This window comes from Gopherus flavomarginatus, chromosome 2, assembly GCF_025201925.1.
Source record: "Gopherus flavomarginatus isolate rGopFla2 chromosome 2, rGopFla2.mat.asm, whole genome shotgun sequence".
In the NCBI taxonomy this organism is placed as follows: Eukaryota; Metazoa; Chordata; order Testudines; family Testudinidae; genus Gopherus; species Gopherus flavomarginatus.
In genome coordinates this window covers 208,155,976-208,183,865 of record NC_066618.1, presented here as the reverse complement: position 1 = coordinate 208,183,865, position 27,890 = coordinate 208,155,976, and the positions used below count along the sequence as shown (strand labels likewise).

The 27,890-nt window shown below is 41.0% G+C and overlaps 1 protein-coding gene across 1 annotated transcript in view; it reads right to left on the bottom strand.

Moving 5' to 3' along the window:
• The window catches only part of PIEZO2 (piezo type mechanosensitive ion channel component 2), a 484,884-nt gene that overhangs the window by 297,809 nt on the left and 159,185 nt on the right, over nt 1-27,890 (bottom strand). The window contains exon 3 of the mRNA XM_050942210.1: nt 16,158-16,283. Coding sequence (XP_050798167.1) covers nt 16,158-16,283 — 126 coding nt within the window. The remainder of the gene's footprint in view (nt 1-16,157; nt 16,284-27,890) is intronic.

The following is a 27,890-nucleotide window of genomic DNA, read 5'->3' as shown; positions in this document are numbered from 1 at the left end:
TGATACAGACAGGATGAAACACAAGGCATTTTTCAAAGCCTATGCTAAATCTGGATTACAGGTCAAACGAACCTTCCTAACAGGTGCCAAATCCCATTCCAAGGAGTCATCCAAGCTGGTAAACTGCTTCATCAATCCTGAGATACAACAATCTACATCCAAACTGAGCACCAACTGCTGCAAAGAACTATCATCCTAATTTGCCTTCTCAAGCAGTATCAATTCACTGCCCCTATGTGCACCAACCAACAGCCTACCTGCACTCCCAAAGTTCAGGGTTTTCACTCATCAGGTAGTTCTGGACACCCTACAGGAGTTGCAACCCAAGATTTGTTAATCTGATAATGTCCTTCCTGCCTTGTGAAAGATAGTAATGAACAAACTGCTGCCACTCTGATCAAAATAGTCTCTTGGATCACTGACAGAACTAATCTTTCCTTTCTCCTTTAAGCACATGATAGTTCAACTGACACTGAAGAAATCCACCCCAGAAACGTCAGGTCTAGCGAAGTACTACCCAGTGTCAAATTTCCATTTCCTACAAAAACTCTCAGAGACCACCAAAGGCCACCTACAAGCTCATCTAATTGCAACTAAAATTCTAGACATGACAATGTGGATTCAGTCCAGGACATGGAACTTAAACTGCCTTAGTGAAACTGATGGATGATCTCCTCCCATCAATAGACAGAGGGCAAACATCCATTCTCATCCCCCTGGACCTCTCTGCATCATTCAACAGTGTTGATCCTGAGATACTACTGTCTCACCTAAAAGAGGTGACGGGGGTCCAGGGTAATGCAGTAAAATGCTCTGAGTCCTTCCTGGAGGTATTCACTCAAAAAGGTAAATTCACCTCCACCACTAGATCTCTGTCTTGTGAAGTCCAACAAGGATCAATTCCCCCTGGTCCTTTTTAACATCTACACAAAGCCACTAGGTAAACTGGCCAGAGGACACCCAGCACTCCCTATGCTTTATACCATATATGATCATACCACTACGACCAATATAGTGCAGTGCTTGGAGGTGATCAGCTCGTGGAGGTACAACAGCTGCTGAAGATGAACTAGAGCAAGCCAGAGGTGATGCTGAGGCAGAAGAAAACATCTTGATGAGTCTGTGGTGCAGTTTCTTAGGGTAGGAGGTACACAGTCCATCAATTAGTCAATTCACCAGAGTTTGGGAGTCCTCTTAGATTCCTTGCTTACCCACAAGCTCTCACATAGCAACATTCTTGAGAAACATCTTTTGCCATCTCCAGTTGGCTACATTACCCTGCCCCATCCTGGCAGATGATGATCTGGCCTCATACCTTTGTCACCTCTCAGCTGGACTTAGTACCAATGTGGACACAAGAACAAATAGATATAAACTGGACACTAGGAAGTTCAGACTTGAAATTAGACGAAGGTTTCAAACCATCAGAGAGGAGTGAAGTACTGGAACAGCCTTCCAAGGGGAGTAGTGGGGGCAAGAGACATATCTGGCTTCAAGACTAAGGTTGATAAGTTTATGGAGGGGATGGTATGATGGGATAACCTAATTTTGGCAATTGATCTTTGATTATCAGCAGGTAAGTATGCCCAGTAGTCTGTGATGGGATGTTAGAAGGGTGGGGATCTGAGTTACTACAGGAAATTCTTTCCTGGGTGCTGGCTGGTGAGTCTGCCCACATGCTCAGGATTTAGCTGATTGCCATATTTGGGGCCGGGAAGGAATTCTCCTCCAGGGCAGATTGGCAGAGGCCCTGGAGGTTTTTCGCCTTCCTCTGCAGCATGGGGCACAGGTCACCTGCTGGAGGATTATCTGCAGCTTGAGGTCTTCAAACCACAATTTGAGGACTTCAATAACTCAGACATAGGTTAGGGGTGTCAAACAGATAGCTAAGGGTTAATGTTCTTTTACCTGTAAAGGGTTAAAACAGGGAACCAAACACCTGACCAGAGGACCAATCAGGAAACAAGACTTTTTCAAATCTGGGTGGAGGGAAGTTTTGGGTGTGAGTTCTTTGTTCTTTGTCTTGGTTCGGTGACCCTCTCGGCTCTGAGAGTGATTTTTCTATCTCCAGGCTTTCTAATCTTCTGTTTCCAAGTTGTAAGTACGAGGATAGTAAGACAATAGGTTTATATTGTTTTTTTGTATTTACATGTGTGTAGTTGCTGGAATGTGTTAAATTGTATTCTTTTTGGAGAAGGCTGTTTATTCATTTTTTTCCTTTAAGCAACTGACCCTGTATATTGTCACCTTAATACAGAGACCATTTTATGTCCTTTTTCTTTCTTTTTATATAAAGCTTTCTTTTTAAGACCTGTTTGAGTGTTTTTCACTGGTTAAGGCAAAGAAACGAAGGGAGGGGGAAAATCTCTTTGTGTTAGATTTACTAAGCCTGACTTTGCATACCCTCTGGGTGAGGGGGGAGAGAGGTTAGATCTCTCGGTACTTGTGTTTCAAGGACTTGAAGCAGGGAGGGTGGAATCCCTTTGTTTAGATTCACGAAGCTTGATTCTGTATCTCTCTCCAGGAACCCAGGGAGGGAAGAGGGAGAAGGGAAGTGGGTTATTTCCCTTTGTGGTGAGACTCAAGGAATCTAGGTCTTGGGGTCCCCTGGGAAGGTTTGGGGGAACCAGAGGGTATCAGGCCCTAAAATTCCTGATTGGTGGCAGCGCTATCAGATCTAAGCTGGTAATTAAGCTTAGGGGAATTCATGCTAGTACCCATATTTTGGACGCTAAGGTCCAGATTTGGGAATTATACTTGACAAGGGGTTTGTTATAGAGTGAATGGGTGAGATTCTGTGGCCTGCATTGTGCAGGAGGTCAGACTATATGATCATAATGGTCCCTTCTGACCTTAAAGTCTATGAGTCTATGAGACTCAGCGATACACCTGGGCATGAAGCAGTCAGTGCTTAGGAAATTCCAGTTAGTACAGTACACTTCCGTGAGTCTCCTCAGCCACACACAGCATCACAAGCACATCAAACCTCTCCTACACTCCCTACACTGGCTTCCTATAGAATTTCAAATCAAGTTCAAAGGCTCGATCCTTATGCTCAAGGCACGACATGCCCTGGGCCCAGGATTTCTAAAAGAGGATGTAAAGCGCTGGAATGAAGACCATAGTTGACATTGACACTCCTTTGACATAATGGAACTCTCCACAAGAAATTTGAAGCTTGTTTGTGTGGGAGATAGAACTTTCCTGGAGTCTGGTCCAAGACTACAGAATGAATCCCCCCAGGAACTAAGAATCATCACAAACATTAACACCTTCCACCCAAAGTGCAAAGCACATTTATTTGATCTTGCTTACTCTAACATAAATGCATAGGAAAGGGTATATTTATAAGCAACAACAAAACCCAACAAACTAAAGGAAAAAGCCCTACCAATGCAAGGTACTCCATTGCACATGCTTATTCCCCTGAGGAGAGGATGAGAGAACACACATGCAAAATTGTTATTCATGTTGCTTTTAATGCACTACTGGAAGGGACTCAGATACTACAATGATGAGTGTGCTATAAGAACCTATATTCAGTGCCATACCAAATTCATGGTCCATTTTGGTCAATTTCACAGTCATAAGATTTTAAAAATCATAATTTTCATGATTTCAGCTATTTAAATCTGAAATTTCATGGTGTTGTAATTGAAGGGGTCCTGATCCAAAAAGGAGTTGTGGGGGGGGAGGTTGCAAGGTTACTGTAGGAGGGGTTGCAGTACTGCTACCCTTCTGCACTGCTGCTGGCAGCGGCACTGCCTTCAGAGCTAGGTAGTTGGAGAGCGGCAGCTTCTGGTTGGGAGCTCAGCTCTGAAGGCAGAGCTGCTAGCGGTAGTGGAAAAGTAAGAATGGCATGGTATGGTATTGTCACCTTTACTTCTGTGCGGCTGCCCGCAGAGCTGGGCTCTATGTCAATAGCCACCACTCTCCAGCCACCCAGCTCTGAAGGCAGCAGCACAGAAGTAAGGATGTCATGGTATGATACGGTATGATATTGACACTCTTACTTCTGTGCTGTTGCTGGTGGGGCACTGCCTTCAGAGCTGGGTGCCCAGCCAAAATCTGCCGCTCTCTTGTAGCCCAGCTCTGAAGACAGTGCAGAAGTCAGGGTGGCAGTACTGCGACTTCCCTTAAATAATCTGGTGACCCCCTGCAACTCCCTTTTAGGTCAGGACCCCCAATTTGAGAAATGCTGGTCTCCCCTGTGAAATCTGTATAGTATAGGGTAAAAGCACACAAAAGACCAGATTTCACAGGGGGAGACCAGATTTCATGGTCTGTGATGTGTTTTTCATGGCCATGAATTTGGTAGGGTGCTACCTATATAGAATAGAATAGAATAGAATAGAATAGTTCAATGCTGACTTCCCAAGAAATAGAGATACACCACTCCTTGAATGCTCATCTTGAATATTCCAAAAAGAGAAAACAAACAATATATTCAAAACAAGATGGATGTGTTCAGAAGTCTCAAAATTCTGAAGCTCTAGAGTCCTTCATAATGTTAAAAGAGTATTGCTTCTCTCACCTGGTAAACATACTAATTCTGTTGTCTGACAAATGAAAAGATTTTTTCGAGAAAAGAGCCAGGCCAATATAGGGCTGTTCAGGCACTAATCAGAAGGCCAAGTATTTTTGTAACTGTTACCTTTGAACCTGGTGGATAAAATATTTCTGGAAAATACAGTTACGTGTTAGAATCAAAAGAACTTCATTGGCTGGTGCTAAAACTTTAACCTGGATGAGTTATCTTAAGGACAGCACTACCTGGAATAACGTGAACACATCCTTGACCCCGGCCACTTAGGAGGAGCTCATAGATAGGGTAAGTTTTAAGGAAACACTCCGAGGTATTTGGAAGATGTGCATGTGTCTGACTATCTCATCTGCAATATGAACATGAAATGAAATCCTTTAATTCTCTATCTATCTGTTTAGCAAAGGAAGTAAAAGTATTTTTTCATGCAGATAATAAATCAAACTAGAAACATGCTGGAGTTTAAAGACAGAGTATTAAATCAAAATCAATACAATCTAGTAAGAATCTTCGTAGTCAAACACACAAAATCTTTCTAGTAAGACGGAACTAAGCAGTGACTCATTGCTATCTACGTTCTGATATAGATTTTGTGCTTGAACATTCAATAAACAGAGATACTGAATTTACTCATGCTAAAGGTGGTTGCTTCCTAATACAAACCAAAACATCAAGTATACTTTGGTAGTACTGCAAATGAAATGCTTTGTAGCAGTTCCTTAAGAAATTACATTTCACTTTAATTTAAGGAAAAAATGCCACAGCTGTGACAAGCACTCATTTGACAGTCACTATAACATGCTATGCCAGGGGTCGGCAACCTTTCAGAAGTGGTGTGCTGAGTCTTCAGTCATTCACTCTAATTTAAGGTTTCACGTGCCAGTAATACATTTTAACATTCTTAGAAGGTCTCTTTCTATAAATCTATAATATATAACTAAACTACTGTTGTATGTAAAGTAAATAAGGTTTCTAAAATGTTTAAGAAGCTTCATTTAAAATTAAATAAAATGCAGAGCCCCCTCAGACCAATGGCCAGGACCCAGGCACTGTGAGTGCCACTGAAAATCAGCTCGCGTGCCACCTTCAGCACCCGTGCCATAGGTTGCCTACCCCTGTGCTATGCAATATCTGATGAGTTTTCCCCTAGCCACAAAGCTTGTTACTCTGTCAAAGAAAGCTATTACATGCTGTTACTTATCACCTTATTATCTTCCAGATATTTGCAAATTGGTTGCTTAATTATTTGCTCCATTATCTTTCCGGGTACTGAAGTTAAACTGACTGGTCTGTAATTCCCCAGGTTGTTCTTATTTCTCTTTTTTACTGATGGGCACTATATTTGTCCTTTTCCAGGCCTCTGGAATCTCTTCAGTCTTCCATGACTTTTCAAAGATAGTAGCTTAAGGCTCAGAGATCTCCTCAGTCAGCTCCTTGAGTATTCTAGGATGCATTTCATCAGGTGTTGGTGACCTGAAGCCCTCTAACTTGAGTAATTTTTAACATGTTCTTTCCCTATTTTAGTCTCTGATTCTGCCTCATTTTCACTAGCATTCACTACATTAGTTGTCCAATTGCTCCTAACTTTTTTGGTGAAAAACAAAGTCTGAAACAAAAAATTCATTTAACAATTCTGCCATTTCCACGTTTTCTGTTATTGTTCCTCCCCATCTCCCCGCCATTTAATAACAGGCCTACACTGTCCTTGGGTTTCCTCTTGCTTGTAATATATTTGTAAAATGTTTTCGCGTACCCTTCAAGTCTTTAGCTAGTTTAATCTCATTTTGTGCCTTGGCCTTTTCTAATTTTGTCCTTACATACTTGTGTTGTTTATATTTATCGTTTGTAATTTGACCGAGTTTCCACTTTCTGTAAGACTCTTGAGTTTCAGATCATCGAAGATCTCCTGGTTAAGCCAGGGTAGTCTGTTGCCATGCTTCCTATCTTACCTATGCAGTGAGATAGTTTGCTCTTGTGCCCTTAATAGTGTCTCTTTGAAAAACTGCCAAAACTCTTGAACTGTTTTTCCCCTTAGAGTTGCTTACCAAGGGATCTTACCTACCAACTCCCCGAGTTTGCTGAAGTCTGCTTTCTTGAAATCCATTATCTTTATTGTGTTGTTTTCCCTCCTGAGTTCCTTAGAATTATGACCTCTACCATTTCATGATCACTTTCATCTAAGCTGCCTTCCACTTCAAATTCTCAATCAGTTCCTCCTTATGTGTCAAAATCAAATCTAGAACAGCCTCTCCACTAGTAGCTTTCTTCACCTCTGAAATAAAATATTTGTCTCCACGTGCCCTGGTTTCCCACAGGCCCAACATGCCCACGGCCTCCATGTTTGCTTCATGGGGTGGTTCTCTTGGGCTCCTCCTCTCCATTCTTCGGGTGGGACCTCCATTCCCCTTGAAGAGTCCCTTTTGCCCACAGGCAAAACATTGTCTATGCCCAGACACCAGCTTCCTGCCTCTGGTGCTTGGTTTGGACAGTCTATGGGCCCTCTTCCGCAGCAGCTTAAACACCCACTGTTGCTGCCAGGCAAGCCGGGCCATACAGGCTCTCAAGTAGTCCGTCCCCATGGTCTCCACCCTCGCTGTGTCTCAGTTTCTCAAAACTTCTCTGGTACAGGCAATAGTCCTACAGTCTTGTGTCTCCTCCTTCTATCAGAGGTGACTGTATGCCTGCATTCCCCACCACAACTCATTGGATAATCTGTGCCCTGCTATATTATTTTCCCAACAGATGTCTGAGTAGTCGAAGTCCCTCATCACTACTAAGTCCTGTGTTTTGCTAGTTGTTTAAAAAAAAAGTCCCATCCACCTCTTCTCCCTTATAAGTGCAGTAGACCACTACCATGACATCATCTGTGTTTTTTACCTTTTATCCTTACCCAGAGACTTTCAACAAGTCTGTCCATCTCAACCTCAGGCCAAGTATATACATTTTTAATATATAGGGCAACTCCTTTTTTCCCCCGCTTGTCCTTCCTAAGCAAGCTGTACCCTACTATACCAATATTCCAGTCATGTGTATTATCCCAAGAAGTCTCTGGGATGTCAGCTATGTCATAGTTGTGTTTATTAACTAGCATTTCAAGTTCTTCCTGCTTATTCCCCATACCTCTTGCATTAATAAACACACATCTAAGACACTGATTTGATTTCCCCTCCTTGTTCTCTCTTGTCTCTCCCTTATCCCTGCTATAATGGTCCACGCTCCCCCCAGATTCTGACCTTTCTCCCAGCTCTCCAGGTTTTTGACTTACCTTCTCATAAACAAACTAGGGAAGTACAACCTAGACAGAGCTATTATAAGGTGGGTGCATAACTGGTTGGAAAATCATTCACAGAGAGTAGTTATCAGTGGTTTGCAGTCAAGCTGGAAGGGCATATCGGGTGGGGTCCTGCCGGGATCAGTTCTGGGTCCAGTTCTGTTCAATATCTTCATCAATGATTTAGATAATGGCACAGAGAGTACACTTCTAAAGTTTGCAGACAATACCAAGCTGGGAGAGGCTACAAGTGCTTTGAAGGATAGCATAATTCAAAATGATCTGGACAAACTGGAGAAATAGGATGAAATTCAAGGAGGACACATGCAAAGTACTCCACTTAGGAAGGAACAATCAGTTGCACACATACAAAATGGGAAATGACTGCCTAGGAAGGAGTACTGAGGAAAGAGATCTGGGGCACATAGTGGATTGCAAGCTAAATATGAGTCAACAGTGTAACACTGTTGCAAAAAAAGCAAACATCATTCTGGAATGTAATAGCAGGAGTGTTGTAAGCAAGACATGAAAAGTAATTCTTCCACTCTACTCCACGCTGATTAGATCTCAGCTGGAGTATTGTGTCCAGTTCTGGTCACCACATTTCAGGAAAGATGTGGACAAATTGGAGAAAGTCCAGAGAAGAGCAACAAAAATGATAAAACATCTAAAAAACATGACCTATGAGGGAAGACTGAAAAGACTGGGTTTGTTTAGTTTGGAGAAAAGAAGACAGAGGGGACATGATAATAGTTTCCAAATACATAAAAGGTTGTTACAAGGAGGAGGGAGAAAAATTGTTCTTAACTTCTGAGGATAGGACAAGAAGCAATGGACTTAAATTGCAAGGGAGGTTTAGGCTGGACATTAGGAAAAACTTCCTGTCAGGGTGGTTAATTACTGGAATAAATTGCCTAGGGAGGTTGTGGAATCTCCATCATTGGAAATTTTTAAGAGCAGGTTAGACAAAACACCTGTCAAGGATGGTCTAGATAATACTTAGTCCTGCCATGAGTGCAGGGGACTGGACTAGATGCTCTCTCTTGGTCCTTTCCAGTCCTATGGTTCTATGTTTTCCAGATAGGGAAACTGAGGCACAGCGAGAGAGACTTGCCCAGGGTCAAAGGAAATCTGAGACCGAGCCATGATCTGAACCTAGATCCCATGCTTGAACTAAAAAACTATCCTTCCTCCTGACATCAAATTTTACTCCACACTCTGCAAATATAACATCTAAATAATACAGAATAAAACTAAACCATAACTTGTATAATCTTTAGAAATATGTAAAAATATCTGTTACAGATTTATCAGGTAGAGAATTTGATTTATAAGGAAAAATTCAAATAGATGAAGTTTAGACTTTGGTATTCTAACTCACACTGAGTAGAACCTTATCTCTGTGAGTAGTGCCATTGTTGTCAGTAGGATGTCTCATGGAGTAAGATACTATTCAGTCTGAATAAAGGTGTCAACAGGACTTACCACAGAGTACAGCAGTAGCCAGTGAGAGCAAAGGTGGCAGAATTAGGCAATAAAAAGGTATAGCATTGGCCAAAATATAATTAAGAGGAGACTGTTGGAGTGGAAACTATCTGCAGATGTTAGAAGGGTGCAAACACCAAGACACGAATTGTTTAGGGCGGCATAAGGGGATGGAGATAATGGCATTAATTTAAAGAAAAGAAAACTCAGAATGAGTACCAGGAAAACTCTTTTACCTGTGATATCATGTAGTTAATGTTACAGCCTGCCTGAGGCCTTGGCTACACTGGCGCTTTACAGCGCTGCAACTTTCTCGCTCAGGGGCGTGAAAAAACCACCCCCCTGAGCGCTGCAAGATACAGCGCTGCAAAGCGCCATTGTAAACAGTGCCCTAGCACTGGGGCTCCCCACGCTGCAAGCTAATCCCCACGGGGAGGTGGAGTACCTGCAGTGCTAGGAGAGCTCTCTCCCAGCACTGGCGCCGCAACCACACTCGCACTTCAAAGCACTGCCGCGGGAGCACTCCCACAGCAGCGCTTTGGAGTTTCAAGTGTAGCCAAGCCCTGTCAGTGGTAGAAACTCCATCAGTTGAGTCATTTAAAACTGGACTTGTGGAAGCACCACAAAAATATACCGTAGGAATGAAATCCTGCAGAGCCAGGGGCACGTACTTTAGGGTCGAAAGCAATATGTCTCTTCAATTTCTAATATTATGGATTCTATAGCCAGAATTGTTCATCTGATCTAATAATAATTATTCTATTTCAACAGTTACAATCTGACAAAAATGATTTATTAAAAAAATTGTACTACTCTGCCTATATTACTACTACATCAAAAACAGATTCTATATTATTTGTAATGGCATAATTGAAACCTAGCTGATATTTATTTTAAGGGTATATTTCTGACAGAATAAAAATATTTTAATAGGCAGCACAACAGATACGTTGGGAAGGTTTGCAGACCTTACTTCTGATATATCAATTTCCTCTCTTACTTAGATGAGCTATAATTTTTTAAAAAGCAGAGGTATTAAATGTCAAACCTGCATAATGCAGCCTTTAACAAACCAGAAATCTGGTATAAAGTTAAAAGTGCAGTTTTTAAAGAATTTTTTTTACTTTATGTTGGGTGATAGTCACTGGATTCAAAGGAAACAGGAGCCCTCCAATGATTCAGTATTTCTAAATGCCAATGTTGCCACAATAACATGTGTCCTAAAGACTCGAGAAAATGCTGTGGATTTTCATAGCTGTGCTGAAGTTGTATGAGCTTTGAATGGGAGTGAGGTAGTTAAAATAACAAAATGAAGAAACTGTATGTGTGCTGATATTTGGTGGTCCTGAACTGGAACACTATCTATTGGTGCAAAAACCAAGACATCTGGAGTATTTCATTTTGACTTACAAATGTCTTGGATAGAGAGCAGAATTTAAAAAAAAAAAAAGTTCTGTATGTCTAGACAATTTTTACTTTTCAGTTTAATATTTGCTACTTTGCTTCTGCAGATGCCAAAATCTATATGCTTCTAGACTTAAAAGATTAAAGAAATGGGTTTTAGTTCACTGGTTAAACTGTTACTGTATCACTTTAACCCTTTAAAAAGTGACAGTTTGCACAATCCCCAGTTTTTAAAAGATTTGCAAGGGTTTTTATTACCAACCCTGAAAGTATTTTCAGGGGTTTAATAACTCAGCAGAGAGAGAAAAACATTCTCTGAGCTAACAACATGACCTACATTGGCTCTGGATCAAATGAATTTACAAAATTTGAAAAAAGAAACCCGTTTACCCACCTCTCATCCCTAGCTCAAGTTGGCATTAGCTCTGAAAATATATATATATGAGGCCTGAAGAATTCTATGGAACCTTAAGACTTATTTCTGAGGTATGAACTATTGAGTTCTGGGGCCTAGTTTTCATTTTCCTACAGCATGAAAGCAATTTCATGTCATTTATATATTTTGAGGAACACCAGAATACTTAAAAATTATCAAATAAACTATACACTGAAATAATTCAATGTTATCATTCTCTTCTTTCCTCTTCTGCTGTCACTCCCTTCCTTCTCCCTGTCCTAGGGTCACTTTTTTCAGCCTAACGGGAAATGCTCTCCTGAAACCCCCTGGTCATCAATTACTTATATTATCTATATTTAAATGAGGGTAACATTTGCTCTAATTTATTCAAACTCTGAGTGAAATTCACACTTTGCAGCAGCTCAAAGCCAGGGTAAACAGACTTTTTTCTGGCTAAACTATACTGGGGTGGAGTCATCCCTACCTCCTCCCCTGAGCCAGAGTGCCTGTGTAGCTGGCCCAATAAATTAATAATAATAACGATATTGCAATTTGCAATAATAAATGCAAATATTACTTATGGTCCTGTACATTTAAGTAGTACTAAACTGAAGTCTTTATATTATGGAGATGCCAGTCATGGATCCATAATGAAAGCTGAGTTGAGTTTTGCATCTAAAGCAGGGATCCAACCTCTTTGTTATGTATGAAGAATATATTGTATCCTCCCCAAAATTACAGCACTGTAATTGTGTACACAATGATCTATCTGGGAATTTACAGGAAATCCATCGTTTATGAGCTAAAATTCATTTTAAAATTTAGCATGGGTACCAAACCTTTTCTTGTCCTGAATGATCTCAACAACAGAATTACACAGACTCTCAAAAAGTGTCCATGTAGATCAAACTCATTGAAATCTCAGCCATACACGGCATTTGAAGAAATTTAGTTGTAATTATCCTAATTTATTAGCTACTTTTGTTTCTGACTGCCATTACAATAAAATATTGACAGGTCAACAGCTCAGGTCACTCTCAGCTGCAACTATTGTGGCATCAGAGGCAACAACCAACCAATGCTTTCTCTCTACAGCAGTGTTTCCCAAACTTGGGACGCTGCTTGTTTAGGGAAAGCTCCTGGTGGGTCAGGCTGGTTTATTTACCTGCCACGTCCACAGGTTCAGCTGATCGCAGCTCCTACTGGACGCGGTTTGCTGCTCCAGGCCAATGGGGGCTGCAGGAAGTGGCGTGGGCCGAAGTAGCTAGTTCTTCGTATTCAATTCTGCTACAGATCTATTGGTTGTAATGGGTCAGTGGTATCAGAAACTTGAGTGAATAAATGTGTCAAGCCTTCCCAGGCATGTTACTTGGCCCAACTGTCACTGCTTCTTAAAGGTATGTTATGCTGAAAACCTGTGTTACAAGAGAATTAAGGCTGAGAGTAATTTAAGAGTAAAAATATTATAGGTTATTTTATATATATATAACCTATATATATATATGTATATATATATAGGTTATATATATATAAAATATATATACACACACACACACTTATAACTAACTAAAAGTTATAATTACACAAAATAATTACAAATCCAAGACATTCAGAGTTAAACTTAAAAGAAATCCAAACACGTTAAGGTTCCTACACAACCTTAAACAAGCTCTCTAATGATGGGCAAAATATTAGGGGGGGCAGGAATGAATGTGTCTTAAAAATCAGCTTGCTCTAAAATGTATTACTATAATTGCATAGTAGCACCACAGGGCACAGTTAATATCGTTCAGGTGCTCTGTTGCAATGTTGTCATGGCTCATCAAGTTATATTTTAACACATTGCCATGCACAGGGTGGCATATCTCCCTATGCTGAATATGGGACACCTGGTAAAATTACTCATATTCAAGCGAGTTAAATGGCAATCAGTCAGAACTAAGCAGTACAAACATTCAAATTAACATCAAGTTGACTGAGCCTCCATTAAAAAGAAATACAGTGTAACTGGATTCTTTTTATTTACCTTCTTGGCTTTAAGGTTCACAAGGGGAGAGGTGGCACACACACACACACACACCCATACCCCTCTGTCACACAAGGTGGGTGACTGACCAACCCGACCCTCCCTGCCCAACACTGTCCACCCTCCATGCCTAGCTGGGCCACCAGGATGAACCTGCTTCTCCCGGTACCTGGTGCAGTGTCTTCTGGAGGCAATGCATGTGTGTGTGTGTGTGGAGGGGGGGGGTAAGTGAAGTCACATGCCCCTATCCAGATTTCTGCCAGGGTTCACACAAGAATGAGGCCAGCAGCAGCATTTCAGTGCTGTGTAGGATGGAAGGGATGGGAACCGCTTCCAGCTACGGGGGCGGGAGGGATGACCTGGCCCATGTCTTTGCAGAGCTCATCCCTTCCCCCTACCCCCACTGCCTGTAGGTTAGGGTCAGGAAAAGGCTGGAAATCGCTCCTCCACTTCCCCTCAGCCACTCCAGAGCTTAGCTAAGGAGTGGAGAGGATGCCTCATGCCAGTGCTTTGAGAGGCTTTGGAACATGCAGGGCTTGGCTCCTCCTGGCCAGCGCCCTGGGCTGGAGGGTCTTGGGCTTTCCCAGGGTGCCAGCCCAGCCAGAAGCAGTAGGGGAAGGAAGGAACCTTCCTCTCAGCCAGGCTGCTAGTGAGCTGAGCGCTCCGACCAGGGGCTGGTTCTCTGCACAGTGCTGGAAGCAGGACGTGCCCCACCGGGGGGGAGGGATATGGAGGAGCAGCGGAGCTGAGGGGGTGAAGGGGCAAAGCAGGGAGAGGACAGCGAGAGGGAGAGCAAGTAAAAGGGCCGATGGGTGGGCAGCAGAGGTAACATGTAACCGGCCACCACTTGGTGCCTACCCGCACTCATTGGCCACTGCAGCTTGCAGCTTGCAGCATGCAGCCAGCACCATCCGGAAACAGGATGGGGGGCGGGGTTCACCTGGCCAACACCTGGCACACAGTGGAGGCTGTGCTGACAGACCGGCAAGGAGAGTGGCCTGGCCCAGCACGCTGCAGCTTCACCCCACCACCAGCCTTGTATAACCACCCCCTAATCAGTGCCTAGTGAACACTCCACTCACTGCCAGTGGGTGGGCAGCTGACGAGCAGGGATCCACCTAGTAGCAGGACCCCCCAGTACTGATGGGGGAGAGGCAAAAATACAGGACAATTCGTCCATTTTTAAGAAAAAGTCAGGACACTTGCAGGAGGGCTTAAATACAGGACTCTCTCTTTTCAAATGAGACATCTGGTCACCCTAGCCATGCACAATCTTGCAAGGTCTTATTTACATAAGTATTCCCTACTGTATGACTGCAATGGGGCTACATGCTCGAGTAAGTATGAGTAAGGATCCACGATAGTGCCCCAAAATGAGTATGTGGAGAAGGAATCAAGTCTTATTTCACTGGTAAGTACCAGGCATATTATGATGCCATTATTTAATAATAAATAAAATTTGGTATTTCTTTTATGTCCATCTCCTCCACACTATCAGCCTTGACAGTCTTGTTTATCCATTTCAGCCACAATCATCTTTGCACTTACTACCATGCCCCTTTCTAAATGAAATATCCTGCCTGAATTAGTCCATAAAACCAATATCAGGTTCTCCTCCTAATCTCTCACCAATACTTACTTATACTACGACATATGCAAGAAACTAGTCATCTAATAAGGCATTAGGTTGCGGGCCATTTGGGCATAGCTGACACTAATTATAGGGAAATAAAAAAAGACTGTACATTTTCTCTCTCCCTTCCCACCCTCTTTTTTGCTTGTCCATGAAGATTATAAAGATTGTGGGGGCAGGAATTATTTATCTACATATATAGAAAGTCCCTAGAGCATTGTGAATGCTACCATCATAGATCATATAAATTATAATAGCGATAATAATTATCAAAGTATTAGAAATAGCAAAGGAACTTATCTAATGCACTGGATCAATTATATGTATTTTATATTTTGAAAATGCAAAAATTTCTTTCAAGAACATTAAAGATCTGACAAAAGCCCAGTAAGTCAGAGCTAAAACTGTCAGTTGATGTGCATAATTGTATCTTTTCTTTAAAAAATTCTATGACTGAAGGATGAAGTGTTAGCATTAATTCTGAGTTTCCTGGGGCTTTTTTTGTTTTAAGTCAGATGCTCAGCTTTACCGGTGTCTTGTATTTAATTGTAGTACTACTGTTTATTCAAGTTGTAGTAGCACATTGTATGATAAATTAAATGGGCATTTATCAAAGATAACTTGCCAGTTATAAATGTCAAACATAAGCACTGTAAGACAAATATAAATAGTCTACCTGGAGCTTACATTTATCTTATCTTATTTCAAATCTTTGGATAATCAACATTTGTACAACAGTGTTCACATTTGAATTACTGAAGAATAATTTCTGAAAGAGGAAGATATAGTAGGTTACATCATTTACTTTTAATTAATGTTACGGCAAAAAGAAAATATTAAAAATGCTATTTCCTATATAAGATTAGAGAAGAAGAAGACGAAGAACAAAGTAGCATGTTGTTTAGGGTTGTAAACCTTGAATCCAAGGTTTGGATTCAAGGTTTAAAGTTATTTAAATTAGCAAGTGCAACAAAATTTCATAGGAGGAATAATACAATAGTGGTAGTCAGTCTAGATGGATTTGCATTAATATACAACAGCTTAATTTTAATGTAATGAGATATGTATTAACTACATAAAAGAGAGGCCATTCCAGGCTGTGGATAACCTTGACAAACTCTCAAAAATAAAATTCACACGTAGCACAATACATAATGGAGCCACTGAGAACACTACCCTAACAGCAATATAAGTATTACAAACATTTGATAATAAACCCCTCCCTCCTCCCTTTGAGCCATAAAGAAATGATGGGCCTTGGAGCACAACAAAGGTTAACAAAGCTGGGCAGAGCCTTACTGGTAAAAAAGTCCAGCCATCAGCCCCCCTCTCTTTTATATTAGCAAAGCATTCTTGCATTCTTTATGTTAATGCACCAAAGATAGAAAGGATACTCACAGTTAAAACCAGGTTCAATACTGTTTCCAGCTTCAAGGCTGTTTATTGTGATTTGGAAGATGATGTGCAGCAGCAGGAATGACAGACTGATGAAACACAAGGATTTTAATAACCGTCCTGTATGTCCTAGAAGACAAAATATTGAGATGTACATAGTTGGGAGAAGTTCCAAAGAGTCAAAGTAGTGTTTAAAATTATCCAAGCATAGAAATTTTGTAAAAGTCTGGTAAATGGAAAAGAACCAGTTACCCACTAGTTACAAATGTTACCTCAAGGATTTCTGTCACTCATACCACAGCATAGAGCACGATTATAACAAACGTTCAAATATGGCACTTCAGTTATAAGAATCCTCGATTATAACTCATACAATATTTTCCTCAAATGTTTTTTAGAAATTATCTAGAATCTCCAGATATGAGTCTTAACTCAATGAAGAAAATATTCAATATTTCTCTCACCTAATCAGCTGACATACACACTGATAACTAGGGGAATACTGAATAAACTAATTATGCCAATGAACAAATGATAGATTTGAATAAGGGATGAATTTCACTTTCTAGAGGGGGTTGGATAAAAGAAGTTTACTGTATTTAAAACATATTTTTCTTTCTAATGCAAACTTAGAACTAAAAAACGTGACAAAAGTTAATTGCATATGTGTAGAACTGAACTGCTCTGAAAGGAGACAGATGGAGTTAAAATTCTGAGGTAATACAAAGCATTTTTAAATCAGATAGGGAAGATTTTTCTTGTCCTTATATATGCTTTACTTATCCATAATTAACCACTTTTACAATGACAATCCCTAAATTAAACTGTAGTTTAATTGTTTTAATTAATCCACAGTTCTTCTGTGTAAAAGCTCAACTGACTTTAATGGAAGTTGCATGCTCCATAAAAAGGAGTATAAATGCTGTAGAAAGCCACACTGATAGTTTATATAGAGAGAATGGTTCCAGAGTCCATGTTGAGAATGAAATAGAATACTGTTTACTAGATTCGTTAGTGACCTGCATTACACTGGTTTATAGAGGAAGCAGCATAAAAACACAGTCAACAGTGGACTGAAATTAGAATCCACAAAGTACCATAAATTAAACAAAATATAAGACAAACCTGGAATATTTCCAAAAGCAAAATCAAATCAAAATATACAGATTTGTAGCATTAGAGCTAGATTTTTATCTCATTTATATCAGTGTAATTTCTTAGGTTTCAGTAGAGGTACATCTATAAAAGTTAAGGCAGAATTTGGATCAGAATTGGCTGCAGAAACTAAGAAAAATGGGTACCTTTTCCAAGTGGTGTACAATTCCCACTGGGCCCAGGGGGGCTAAAATCTAGCACACATCTGTGGAAATTTACTCCAACATGTCTAGGCACTACGTTAGTAAGTTGCTCCACAATTTTAGGACTGGAGAGTTTAGCTTCTGGGAATAACAGGGCCGCCCAGAGGATTCAGCGGGTCCCAGGCAGAAGGGCCCCCCGCCACAGGTCTTTAGGGCACTTCAGCAGCAGGACCTGGAGTAGAAGGACCCCCCGCCGCCAAATTGCCACCGAAGACCCGGAGCAGAAGACGCTCCGGGGGACCGGGCCCCACAAGAGTTTTCCAGGCCCCCGGAGCAAGTGAAGGACCCTGATCCAAGGGCCCCAAAAACTCTCGTGGGGGCCCCTGCGGGGCCCGGGGCAAATTGCCCCACTTGCTCCCCCTCTGGGTGGCCCTGGGGAATAGGTGTTTTCCCAACTGACCAATTCAGCAGAAAGCTGGTCAGGATGCAGAGACTTCATTAGAATCCTTCTCTCCAATCCAGGTGCAAAACTAAACTGGATTAAACGGGCCAAAAACGCTCCACACATGGCCAAGGAAGCAATTTTTTATTTTTCAAAGGTAATCCTGCCAAAAGCTGGATTAATGACGACACATCACCTAAACCACAGGCATGTGACTTTAGTACAAATAACCATTTGAATGTGCCTGACTTGGAAACTGCCTTCAACAAACATATATGCATCTCTTGACGGTCTACATCACGATTGTCTGCAAGGGTGGAATGTGCTCACTCGTCTGGTACTCAGAACATTTTCACTGGAGAATAAATGGTGTTATATTTAGAGGGTAATCAGCATGGTACCATGTGTTCTCTTCTGATGGCCCTCCTTTGAGACAGAACTGCCACACTGGGGTCACTGTCACTATTAAATACAATCATAACTTTTAGCATTTGTATGACCCAGCAAGGCCTTTTTCCTAAGAAACTGCAGAGGAAACAGAGGATGATAAGATGACCAACAGTCAGTAATGGCTGTTTCAAGAAAGTTCACTTATTGGCCATGCTATTGTATTGGCATGCCTCACAACTCTGTAAACCACAGCCTCTTATGGATGTGCTGAACAGTGCAGGCCACTACCTTAGCCTGACTGTTAATATACTGGGAATTTTCCATGCTCTTTGTGTAGAAGAAAAATGCACCCTACAACCTTTTCTTTCTTTTCTTTTAATGGCTTAACAGATAGCAAAAGTCAGACTGAACTTTTAATGTTGAAAAGTGCAATATAAAACTGTAAAGAGTTAGTATTCATAGGGTGGCAAAGCAAGCTGACAGGGACAATAGTGTATCTGTACAGTGAACTGTGATGACATCATGAAGGGGGAGAAAGGGAGGAAGGGGGAAAAATCAAGTGTTTTAAAAAATCAGTTTAGTCTGGAACCACAAACAGCAGAATTCTTTAATCATAACCTTCAGTTATTGCATGGTGTCATTACAGAGAAGAATTAAGGGTTTGGGGGGCCATTACTGAAGGAATCCTATACCTTACAATTGGATTTATTTTAAATTTAACCTTAATTCTGATTTTCCTGGGTTTATACTACTCGGTTTCAGGATAACTACAACATCTCTGTATTGCATTTTACCCTAAATTACTGATTTGCACTTTCAACTTTAGCTCCTTTGTTAACAGTTTTTGTGTGGGAATTTTCAGACTTATGTTTACAGAAAAGTATTTTACCTGCTTACAGCAGAATTAACAAAAAAACACAAGTCACTATTTATGCAATCTTTGCTAATATGTAGAAGTATATAAAGTATGTGGTGGTAAAGTTTTATGTATAATTATCTCCTGAAATGGTTTCTAATTAATGGCTTTATACGTGTCCTATGAAATATGGGTTGGATTTTCTATAGTGCTTAGTGTTGGCTCACCACTCGTCCCATAGAAGTCAAAGGGCATTTGGCCATTGACCTCAAATGAGAGCAAAATTAGGCCAAAGATGAATGATTTTGAAAATCCCATCTTATATTTTCATACCTAATGCACACAGAATGGAGGAGGGAGGGAATCTTTCCAGGAGGCAAAATGTTTTTTAGGCTAACTTCGAAAAAGGATTTTTCAGATGTGAGACTTCAGCTGCCAGTGAGACTCACAGTGCCTCTATATCACATTTAACCTTACAACGAAAGCAAAATAAAGAAAAAAAAAGGTCTATTACCACTATGTTTAAAATTGGAGTTTACCTCCCCCCAAAGTTTCAGCAGTGCTAAAACTGGAAGTATGGTTCCAGCTAACTGAAAGTATAAAGAAAAAAAATGTTACTGAATTTTGCATGAAAATCTGTCATTTTCATGACAAGTATTAAAATTGGATACATATACATATGTACACAAAAGGTTAAATACGGAATATGAACTTTGACCCACCTACTTTATCCACCTTCTGCTTGACAGGAATGCCATCTATTTCAGTAGGTATAGTGCTATTGGCTACAAAGTTCCTGTTAATTCTTTTCTTGAATTCACGAATATGTTCTACTTTTATGATCCTCTAGTCTATATTCTGATGATCCCAGGTGAAGCAGGAACTACTCAGATATCAGTACTTAACTTTAAGTACATGAGTAGTCCCACTGAATGGGACTATAGCCAAGCACTTTTAATTTTTTTGCTATATTGTGCCTGAGTGTATGTTGTAGGATCAAGTGCTAAGGAGGCTAAGGCACCTAATTACTGCTGAAAGTCAATGGGACTTAGGGTCATAAGTCCCTTAGGATCCTTTGAAAACCCTAGCATTATACATTACGGTCTTCTAAGTTGTCGTGTAGTCTTTGCATGTATTAAGAGTTGATGTAAAGAGCTGCAGAGCGGAAGCCATTTTCACTGCCCAACAACACATTTTATTGATCCTACAAAACCTAGTGACTATGCTGCGTATTCTTGAGTGCCATCTACTTACCTATTAAGTGTTTACATATACACAGATATGGAGCTCTCCTGTAACAATGTTAAACATTAAACCCCTCCTGCATTCCACCCCAGAGATAACTCATGAGTAAAGTGAGGACTGTATGGACAGGATAGTTTTGAACAGCTCATTGGGAACATTTAGGTACAAATGAGACTCTTGAATTGTTTGATATTTGTGTATCTCTGGACATTTCCCTTGCTCTGCAGGATTGTTTAACTAGGTTGTAATTTGCACCGTGTTTGATATGTTTCGAGCAAACAGAGATACAAAGGTTGTGTTAATAGCACTAATACAGGATTGATCATCTCTAGAGTGGTGGATTACAACAAGGCAAAGGCTATGAATAAAGAAAAAGGGAACACAATAGTTTGAAAGGATTTTATTTAGAATAAAATTTGATAGTGGCGTGCTTCCTATACTGTACATTTATACAATGGCAAACCATTAATCCACAGATTACAATAATTATACATTGGCACAAAACCTGAAAAAAAAAGATTACTTCCATTCAGTGAGCCTTAAATATGCTTCCTAAGTAGGACCCATGCCAATAAAATGCTTAAATCATCCTGTAGCCGCCAGGGTTTTCTTTTTTTTGTTTTCGTTTCCCCCACACCAAAGAAAAAAATACTTTCTTCCTTTCTTGCAAATAGTATATTTTTTCTGCTACATTGTAAGCATTTTATTACACTGCAGCCTGTCTAAATTTAGATAAAGATCAATACTATATATAAAATCTATTTAATACATGCTAAGAATTCTTTGCACTTTGACACTACCTTCTACCCAAGGAATTTGCTTGTAGTACAGCCAAGGTAGATGACAGCTCTACGCATCACAAAAACCACCAACTGGCTAACTTGCTGGGCGTCTCAGCAAGAGGCAAGAAATAATTGAGAATTAATGAACGCCACTGTCTATGCCATACTTGCATGGGACCAAGCCTCACAAAATTTACATCTACATCCAATAGTTCCAGAGTTTAAGGTTGTGTCTTAGACAGAGGGATCCAAGGTGTGAAGGTCAAATCTACATCCTAACTTCCCCAATACTACAAGAATTTTCAGATCCAGTGCTTCCACTCCAAATGTCCCCTAAGTTTGAGGGATTTTGATCTGATTTTTGGGTTCATTTCCATCTCTAGTGTGAGTTAAAGGCCCTGTCAAGAACTCTGATTATTACTGTGCCCTAGTATGAAAGAAAAATGTTAACAGAAGGAATGTTAAAACAATGTATAAATCCCATTTTGATCAAATTTTAAGCAAAATATTACATTATAAAAAAGTTCTGTCTATCCTTTAACATCACAAAAATACAAGAATTTGCAATAGCTCATATGACATTAAAACATGTTTATCAACAAATTTTTAAATTTACCTTCTGTAAACAAGTTCACTATTGTTTATTTCTGTGTAAAACACAGATGCTTATCTGCCTCTATTTCTTTTCTCTCTGTCTCTCATTTTAATTAGGATACTATTGAATTTCAGCACACAAAAATGAATAAAAATGTTAACAGGTATGTATGATTATGTTTACAGGACTGTAAAATGGACTTGGGTAAATCTGAGAGTCAAAAGAGTTGTGTAATTTAAAGTAACCTGATTTAGAAATGAAAACAGAAAAAGACCTACCTAGAAAAATAAATGCCTACTTACTCTAGCTTCTTGCAAGACTTCCTGTTGTTTCTAGAAGTTTTCATGCCCAGAATACTGTTAGAACTGAGCTGGAGCCTCTGCATCAATGGACAATGCCATCCTTCAAGCCAGTTATAATCTTTGACTAGCAAGTTTACAGAGGCAAGTTACCCATTTTGTTAACAAAATATTTTGCCAGACAAGCCTTAGAACTTAACCACTCATTATTTTTCCAGTGGATCATTGAAGACTTTTGTAGTATTAAACAGCTACTTCATTTTTACAGGGAAGATTTACCAAGCCAAATACAGGAAATAAAAACTATTTTATACACTAGTATATACAAATATTGTCAAATTTTATGCCAAGATATTTAGTTATAAGAGTTTGAATTTTCTGGTGTACAGACCCTAGATGAAATGGGTCTAGTGACTGTGGTTCTTCTAGTTGTGTTGTCCACATATATTCCACTGATGTTCACATGAACCCCGTGCACTCCAGTTCAGATTATTTTGTCCAATAGTGTCCACTGAGAGCTGGGACTGCACTTTGAGTGTCCTTATACTCCAAAGAGCATAAAGGGCAGGGTGACTCCAACCACTCCTCACTTCCTTTGCCAATTTAGAATACAGAATATTAGAATACAATTATAGAACTCCACAGTAGCATGGAAGGACAGGTAGCATATATGGATAATGTCTCAAAGAACCACTGTAAATGTAAGGTAGATGACAGTTTCTTTTTCCAGGAGTGCTTGCCCATATATATTCACCAGACGGGGGCTAACAAATAATGAAAAAATTAAATAGAGGTGGGAGCTTGTAAATAAAACCTGTTTCATTTACCCTATTCTGGATAGATCTCCATTCCTGTGACCACTATAAATGAAGACAATGCACTGTGACCTACTCCTGAGGGAATTCTGCACCAAAAAATTTAAAAATTCTGTACACAATATTTTAAAATTCTGCAAGTTTTATTTGTCAATACATAAAGGCAGAGGTTCCAGCATGGCAGTGGGGAGCACAGGCCACTGGCTGCACGAAGATGGGAAATCACCCTGCAGCCCCCCTACTCTGGGAAATGGACTTAGTGGTGAGGCTGCATCCGACCCTGACACAGCACAAGGCCTGGGCCTGCCCCAGAAACTCCTGGGGTCCTGCCTCTTTGCTAGGGTGACCAGACCTCATGATTTTATAGAGACAGTCCCGATATTTGGGGCTTTTTCTTATCTAGGCCCCTATTACCCCACACACACTGTCCCTATTTTTCATACTTGCTATCTGGGCACCCTACTCTCTGCACCAGGCACACCTGGTGTGGGGCAGGCAAGCTCAACCAGGCAGGATCCAAGTGTGGAGGGGTCAGTGTGGGGGGGATCCAGGTGAGGGGTGAGAGGATTCTGTGTGGGACAATCTGGGTGCAGGCAGCTTAGTAGGGGGGATCTAGGTATGTGGGGATCTGGATGCACAGAGGCTCATTGTCGGGTGTTCCAGGTGCAGTGGCAATGGGACTCTGTAGGGGATTCCAGGTGAAGGTGGTTGGGGATCAGCGGAGGGGACTGGGTGCTAGGGGAGTGGAGCTTGGTGCGGTGGGGATCTGGATGCAGCTAGTTGAGGGTCAGTGGTGTGGGGGTCTTGATGTGGGGGCTCAGGGTGGTGCAGGGGGCTCATCAGGGTGGGGGTTTGAGTGCAGCGAGCTCAGAGGAAGGTGGTCTGGGTGCAGGAGTGTGGGTCCGGAGGCAGAGGGTCTGGGTGCAGCAGGCTCCAGATGCAGGAATTGAGATTCAGTGGGGTGAGGTTTGGGTCTGGAGGTCTAGAGGATTCTGGGCATACAGGGTGAGGCTTGGTGGGGGGTCTGGGTATGGGAGGTCCAGATACATGTGGATTGGGTGGATAGGGGAGCAGGTCTCCATACAGTGATCCCTCCCGCAGCAGCTGAGGAGCAATGGGACCAGAAAGTAGGGGAGGATGCTGAGCTTCCTGCAGCTGGGGGAGGTTTCTGTGGGTGGGTCTGACACAGCCTCAGCCAATCCTTCCAGGGGAAGAGGAAGTCCCGTCCTCTCCTGCCTCCAGCATAGGCGGAACTAGCAGCTGATCCTGACTTAAGGTGGGAAAAACCGAGGGAAAATCAGGGACCTACTGAAGCAACTGATGAGTGGCAACCTACAACTGATAATAAAAAGAATGTGATTTCACAGATGGGGATGACATGTGGAAGGATACAAACTCAAAAGAAATACAAGAAAAATTACGAACAAAGGACAGTTTAACATTAGGAAAAAGCCATTAAAATAGCCAAAAGGATGAGAGACATGCGAAGAGCAAATGGAAGTACTCACTAACACCACTCACGATGTGTAGGTGATAAAACAGGGAGTTGCGACCAGCAATCAGACACCCACACATAACAAGCGTGGACCATTGGGTCCCGGGTGCAACAGCAGAGCACCAGCCTCATGCAGCATTAGAAGAGAAGCATGTGGCAAAGCCACTGAATCAGTAGGTTTGCAACAGATGTGGACTGCATCATTCAAAGCAAGAGGAAAGCTTAGCACTAAGGAAGATGCGCATGAAGTGCCACAAAGCAAACCATTTTTCACAAACACGTCACAAAGACAAACAAAAAAGCGCAGGTCCTACAGTGTATGCAATTTGAGAACATCTCCAAGGAGAAGAGTTTCACAAGGACAGTGTGTTATCTTTGGCTACTGTACAGAATAAGAGAGCTCTCCTGTTGATATAATAAAACCATCCCAACAAGCAGCAGTAGTTATGGCAATGGGAGATGCTGTCCTACCAGCCGAGCTGTGCACACTACCACTTATGCCAGCAAAACTTATGTCACTCCGGGGTGTGTTTTTTCACACTCCTGAGCAAGATAAATTTTGCCAACCTAAGTGGTAGTGTAGATGTGACCTAAGATATATTGATCACTGATGATTTCTTCAGCAGACAATTTTTAAGCTATCAGCCACGACATATTGTAGCCGTGGTAGCTTGTGAAGCACTAGCTCTTGTGACTGATACACCAGTTCCATTAACACACAACTTCCTGACAAAGAGGGGTGAATCTCACTCCTCCCTGTCTGTTTATATTAAACCTTGCTATGGCATTGTCTGTCAATATCTAGACAATAGATAGAAATGGAAGGAATGCTGCACAAGTGTGATAACTTGCTCTCAACTCCAGAATGTTTATGTGCAATCAGGCCTCTTGAGGAGTCCAGAGACCTTGAATCTTAGTGGTTCTGATGAACCCCCTATCCCATGCTGGAGGCATCACTGCCAGAGAGTCTTGCATAATAAGGGCAGAGAAGGGCATGCCTCTGAAAACTCCCTCAGGATCCTTCCACCAATTTAAAGGTGATTGAGAGACCTGCACTTTGTCTAGGTGATAACTGATTGGCTGATATATTGATTTTAAATCACCCTGGCATGCAATGAAGGTGCAGTGTGGCATGCCAAGTTACATAAGTGCAGGAAACCATGTGTCCTAGAAGCCTGAAGCAAGTTCTCACTGACACTTGAGGATGTGCCTGCAGTTGATTGATTTAAATCAACTACATTGTTGAAGCTCTCCTTTTACATCCAGTCGATGTTACATCCAATACTGCTTCTATTAAGTGTATTTTTGTTTTGAGTAGGGGCTAAAATCTATTTCTCATCATTGATCCTGAGTCTTACAGAGGCAAAACCAGGGAGAGTCTGTTGCATTGAATAGACCACCCGCTGACGAGATTGCCCTCAGATGAGCCAATGATCAAAGTACAGATAAACTATAACTCATCACTTTCACAGGTTGGCTTCTACTACAGGTAGGCATTTGTTGAACTTCCTTGGTGCTTGTGACTGTCCAAAAAGCAATACACCCTTCATTGGTAACAGGTATTGTCAACTTGAAATGCAAGATATTTTCAGTGAGCAGGATGGATGGCTTGATGAAAATATGTATCTTGAAGATCTGCATTTCACTCTTGTGGCTCCAGAGAGAAAATCATTGAGGCCAGAGTTACCATCCTAAGCTTTAGTCTACAAATACAGGTGATTAGCTGTCTAAACTCCAGAACTGGGTGCCAGACCCCCTTTTTCTTTGGTGTTAGATAATAATGGGAGTAGAATGCCTTCCCTTTGAATTCTGTTGGAACTTACTCTACTGCACTGTGAGCTGGAAGCAATTCTACTTTCTGATGCAGCGCACTCTCATGCAGGGACTTTCTGATGCAGTGCACTCTCATGAACATAGGTTTGGTTTTGTATGATTGTTTTAAAGTTTCTGCTAAAATGGGTCAGCCATTTCTAAGAATGAGATAAGCAGAACATTTTTCCCATGTTAAAAGAATTCTTACAACAATTTCACCAAGAAACTCTAGTACCTCCCTGTTTTGGAGCAAGGGCTTGAGATTTGGCACGGATGGGGTTTTAGTGAGAGATGTGCCTTTTCCTGTGTAAACACCTCAAAATTTGGCCAAGTTCTAAGCCTTTGAAAAAAATCTGTTTGCACTTTTTGATTAGATGTTTGTTAGAGAGTGTAAAAGAGGGGGCTGAATTAGAGTTGCACAGGTAACATTAATTCTGGCATTTGCTAACTTTTGAATGTTTGGCTTTGCAACTGATGACCTATGCAACCTATGGCCACACTACACCTCCCCTGATGCACCAGCAACCATGTGAGTCTAATGATGCACCCCGTGGCTTGGTAAAGGGGCTTGCTGTGCATCATAAGCAATTAAAAATTACTGTGAGGTGGTAAACAAACAGTCATAGTGACATGGGTTTTGGGTGGCTGTAATAATTACAAGTGGCAAAGCCATGAATGGGTTCTGCAGGGCATCCCAAGTGGTCACATGTGAATATGTTTCTCCGTAAGCACTTTATATGACCAGTCTCTAATCATTTTATAATGAAATTGTTGAGGACATACCATAAAACTATGATTCCCCACATTTAAATTGTTATAGTGAAGGTTGGCATGGATCAAAGTACTTTAATTATAATAATTACAGTACCGTCAATCTTTTATCTATGACTGATTAATATCTGGCATAGATTTAGACTGTGTCTCATACCTGAAGGACCCTCTCTCTGAATTTCATTTACAACTTCTTTTGCAACCCTCAAGATTACCGTGATTACCTAGTGAATTTTGCAGAGGGTACTGACAATCAAGGGATTTGTTATATGTTCTTAATGAAGCAGTGATCCCCTTTAAAATATGCAATCTTGGCCTTATCTGTAATGAGAGCAGGGTAAAGACTGTAAAAAACATTTGAGAACATTTGCTCAGATAAATGTTATTAATTATTATTTGTATTACCAGAGCATCTAGTAGCCCAAGTCACGGACCAAGACCCCATGAATTCAGTTCAGCCATGTTCACACTTCTTGTAGTGACCTTTTGTGAATATTCAAGTGAGCAAGTTTACTTGTGAAAAAGCTCTTAGGCACAAGTGTTAGTGGAGAGTAAGTTTTTAACTCACAAGAATGAGTATTTGCAGCAGGAGTGGTATATTTTGGAAATTATTTGACAGCAAATGTATTAGGTTCCTTAAGCCCGCAGAAGAGCTTTGACGGAGGCAATTAACTAGACCACATCTTTTGTAACTAGATCTATCTACATATGTAACTGCTTTGTGTGCACCCGGGGAAATATATATATATATGTAAACTCTAAGCTAATAAGTCTTACAGTAGCTTAATTCTTCTACAAATGATGTCTGAGGAAAGGCCTGCAATGCCAAGAAAGGAACATATTTAGTATTTTCTAAAATTCTCTACTCATGTTTACCCATTACCTTTCCTTAATCTGCTCTGTGTCCCTTAGAGATTCAGAGCCTCCAAGTTTTGT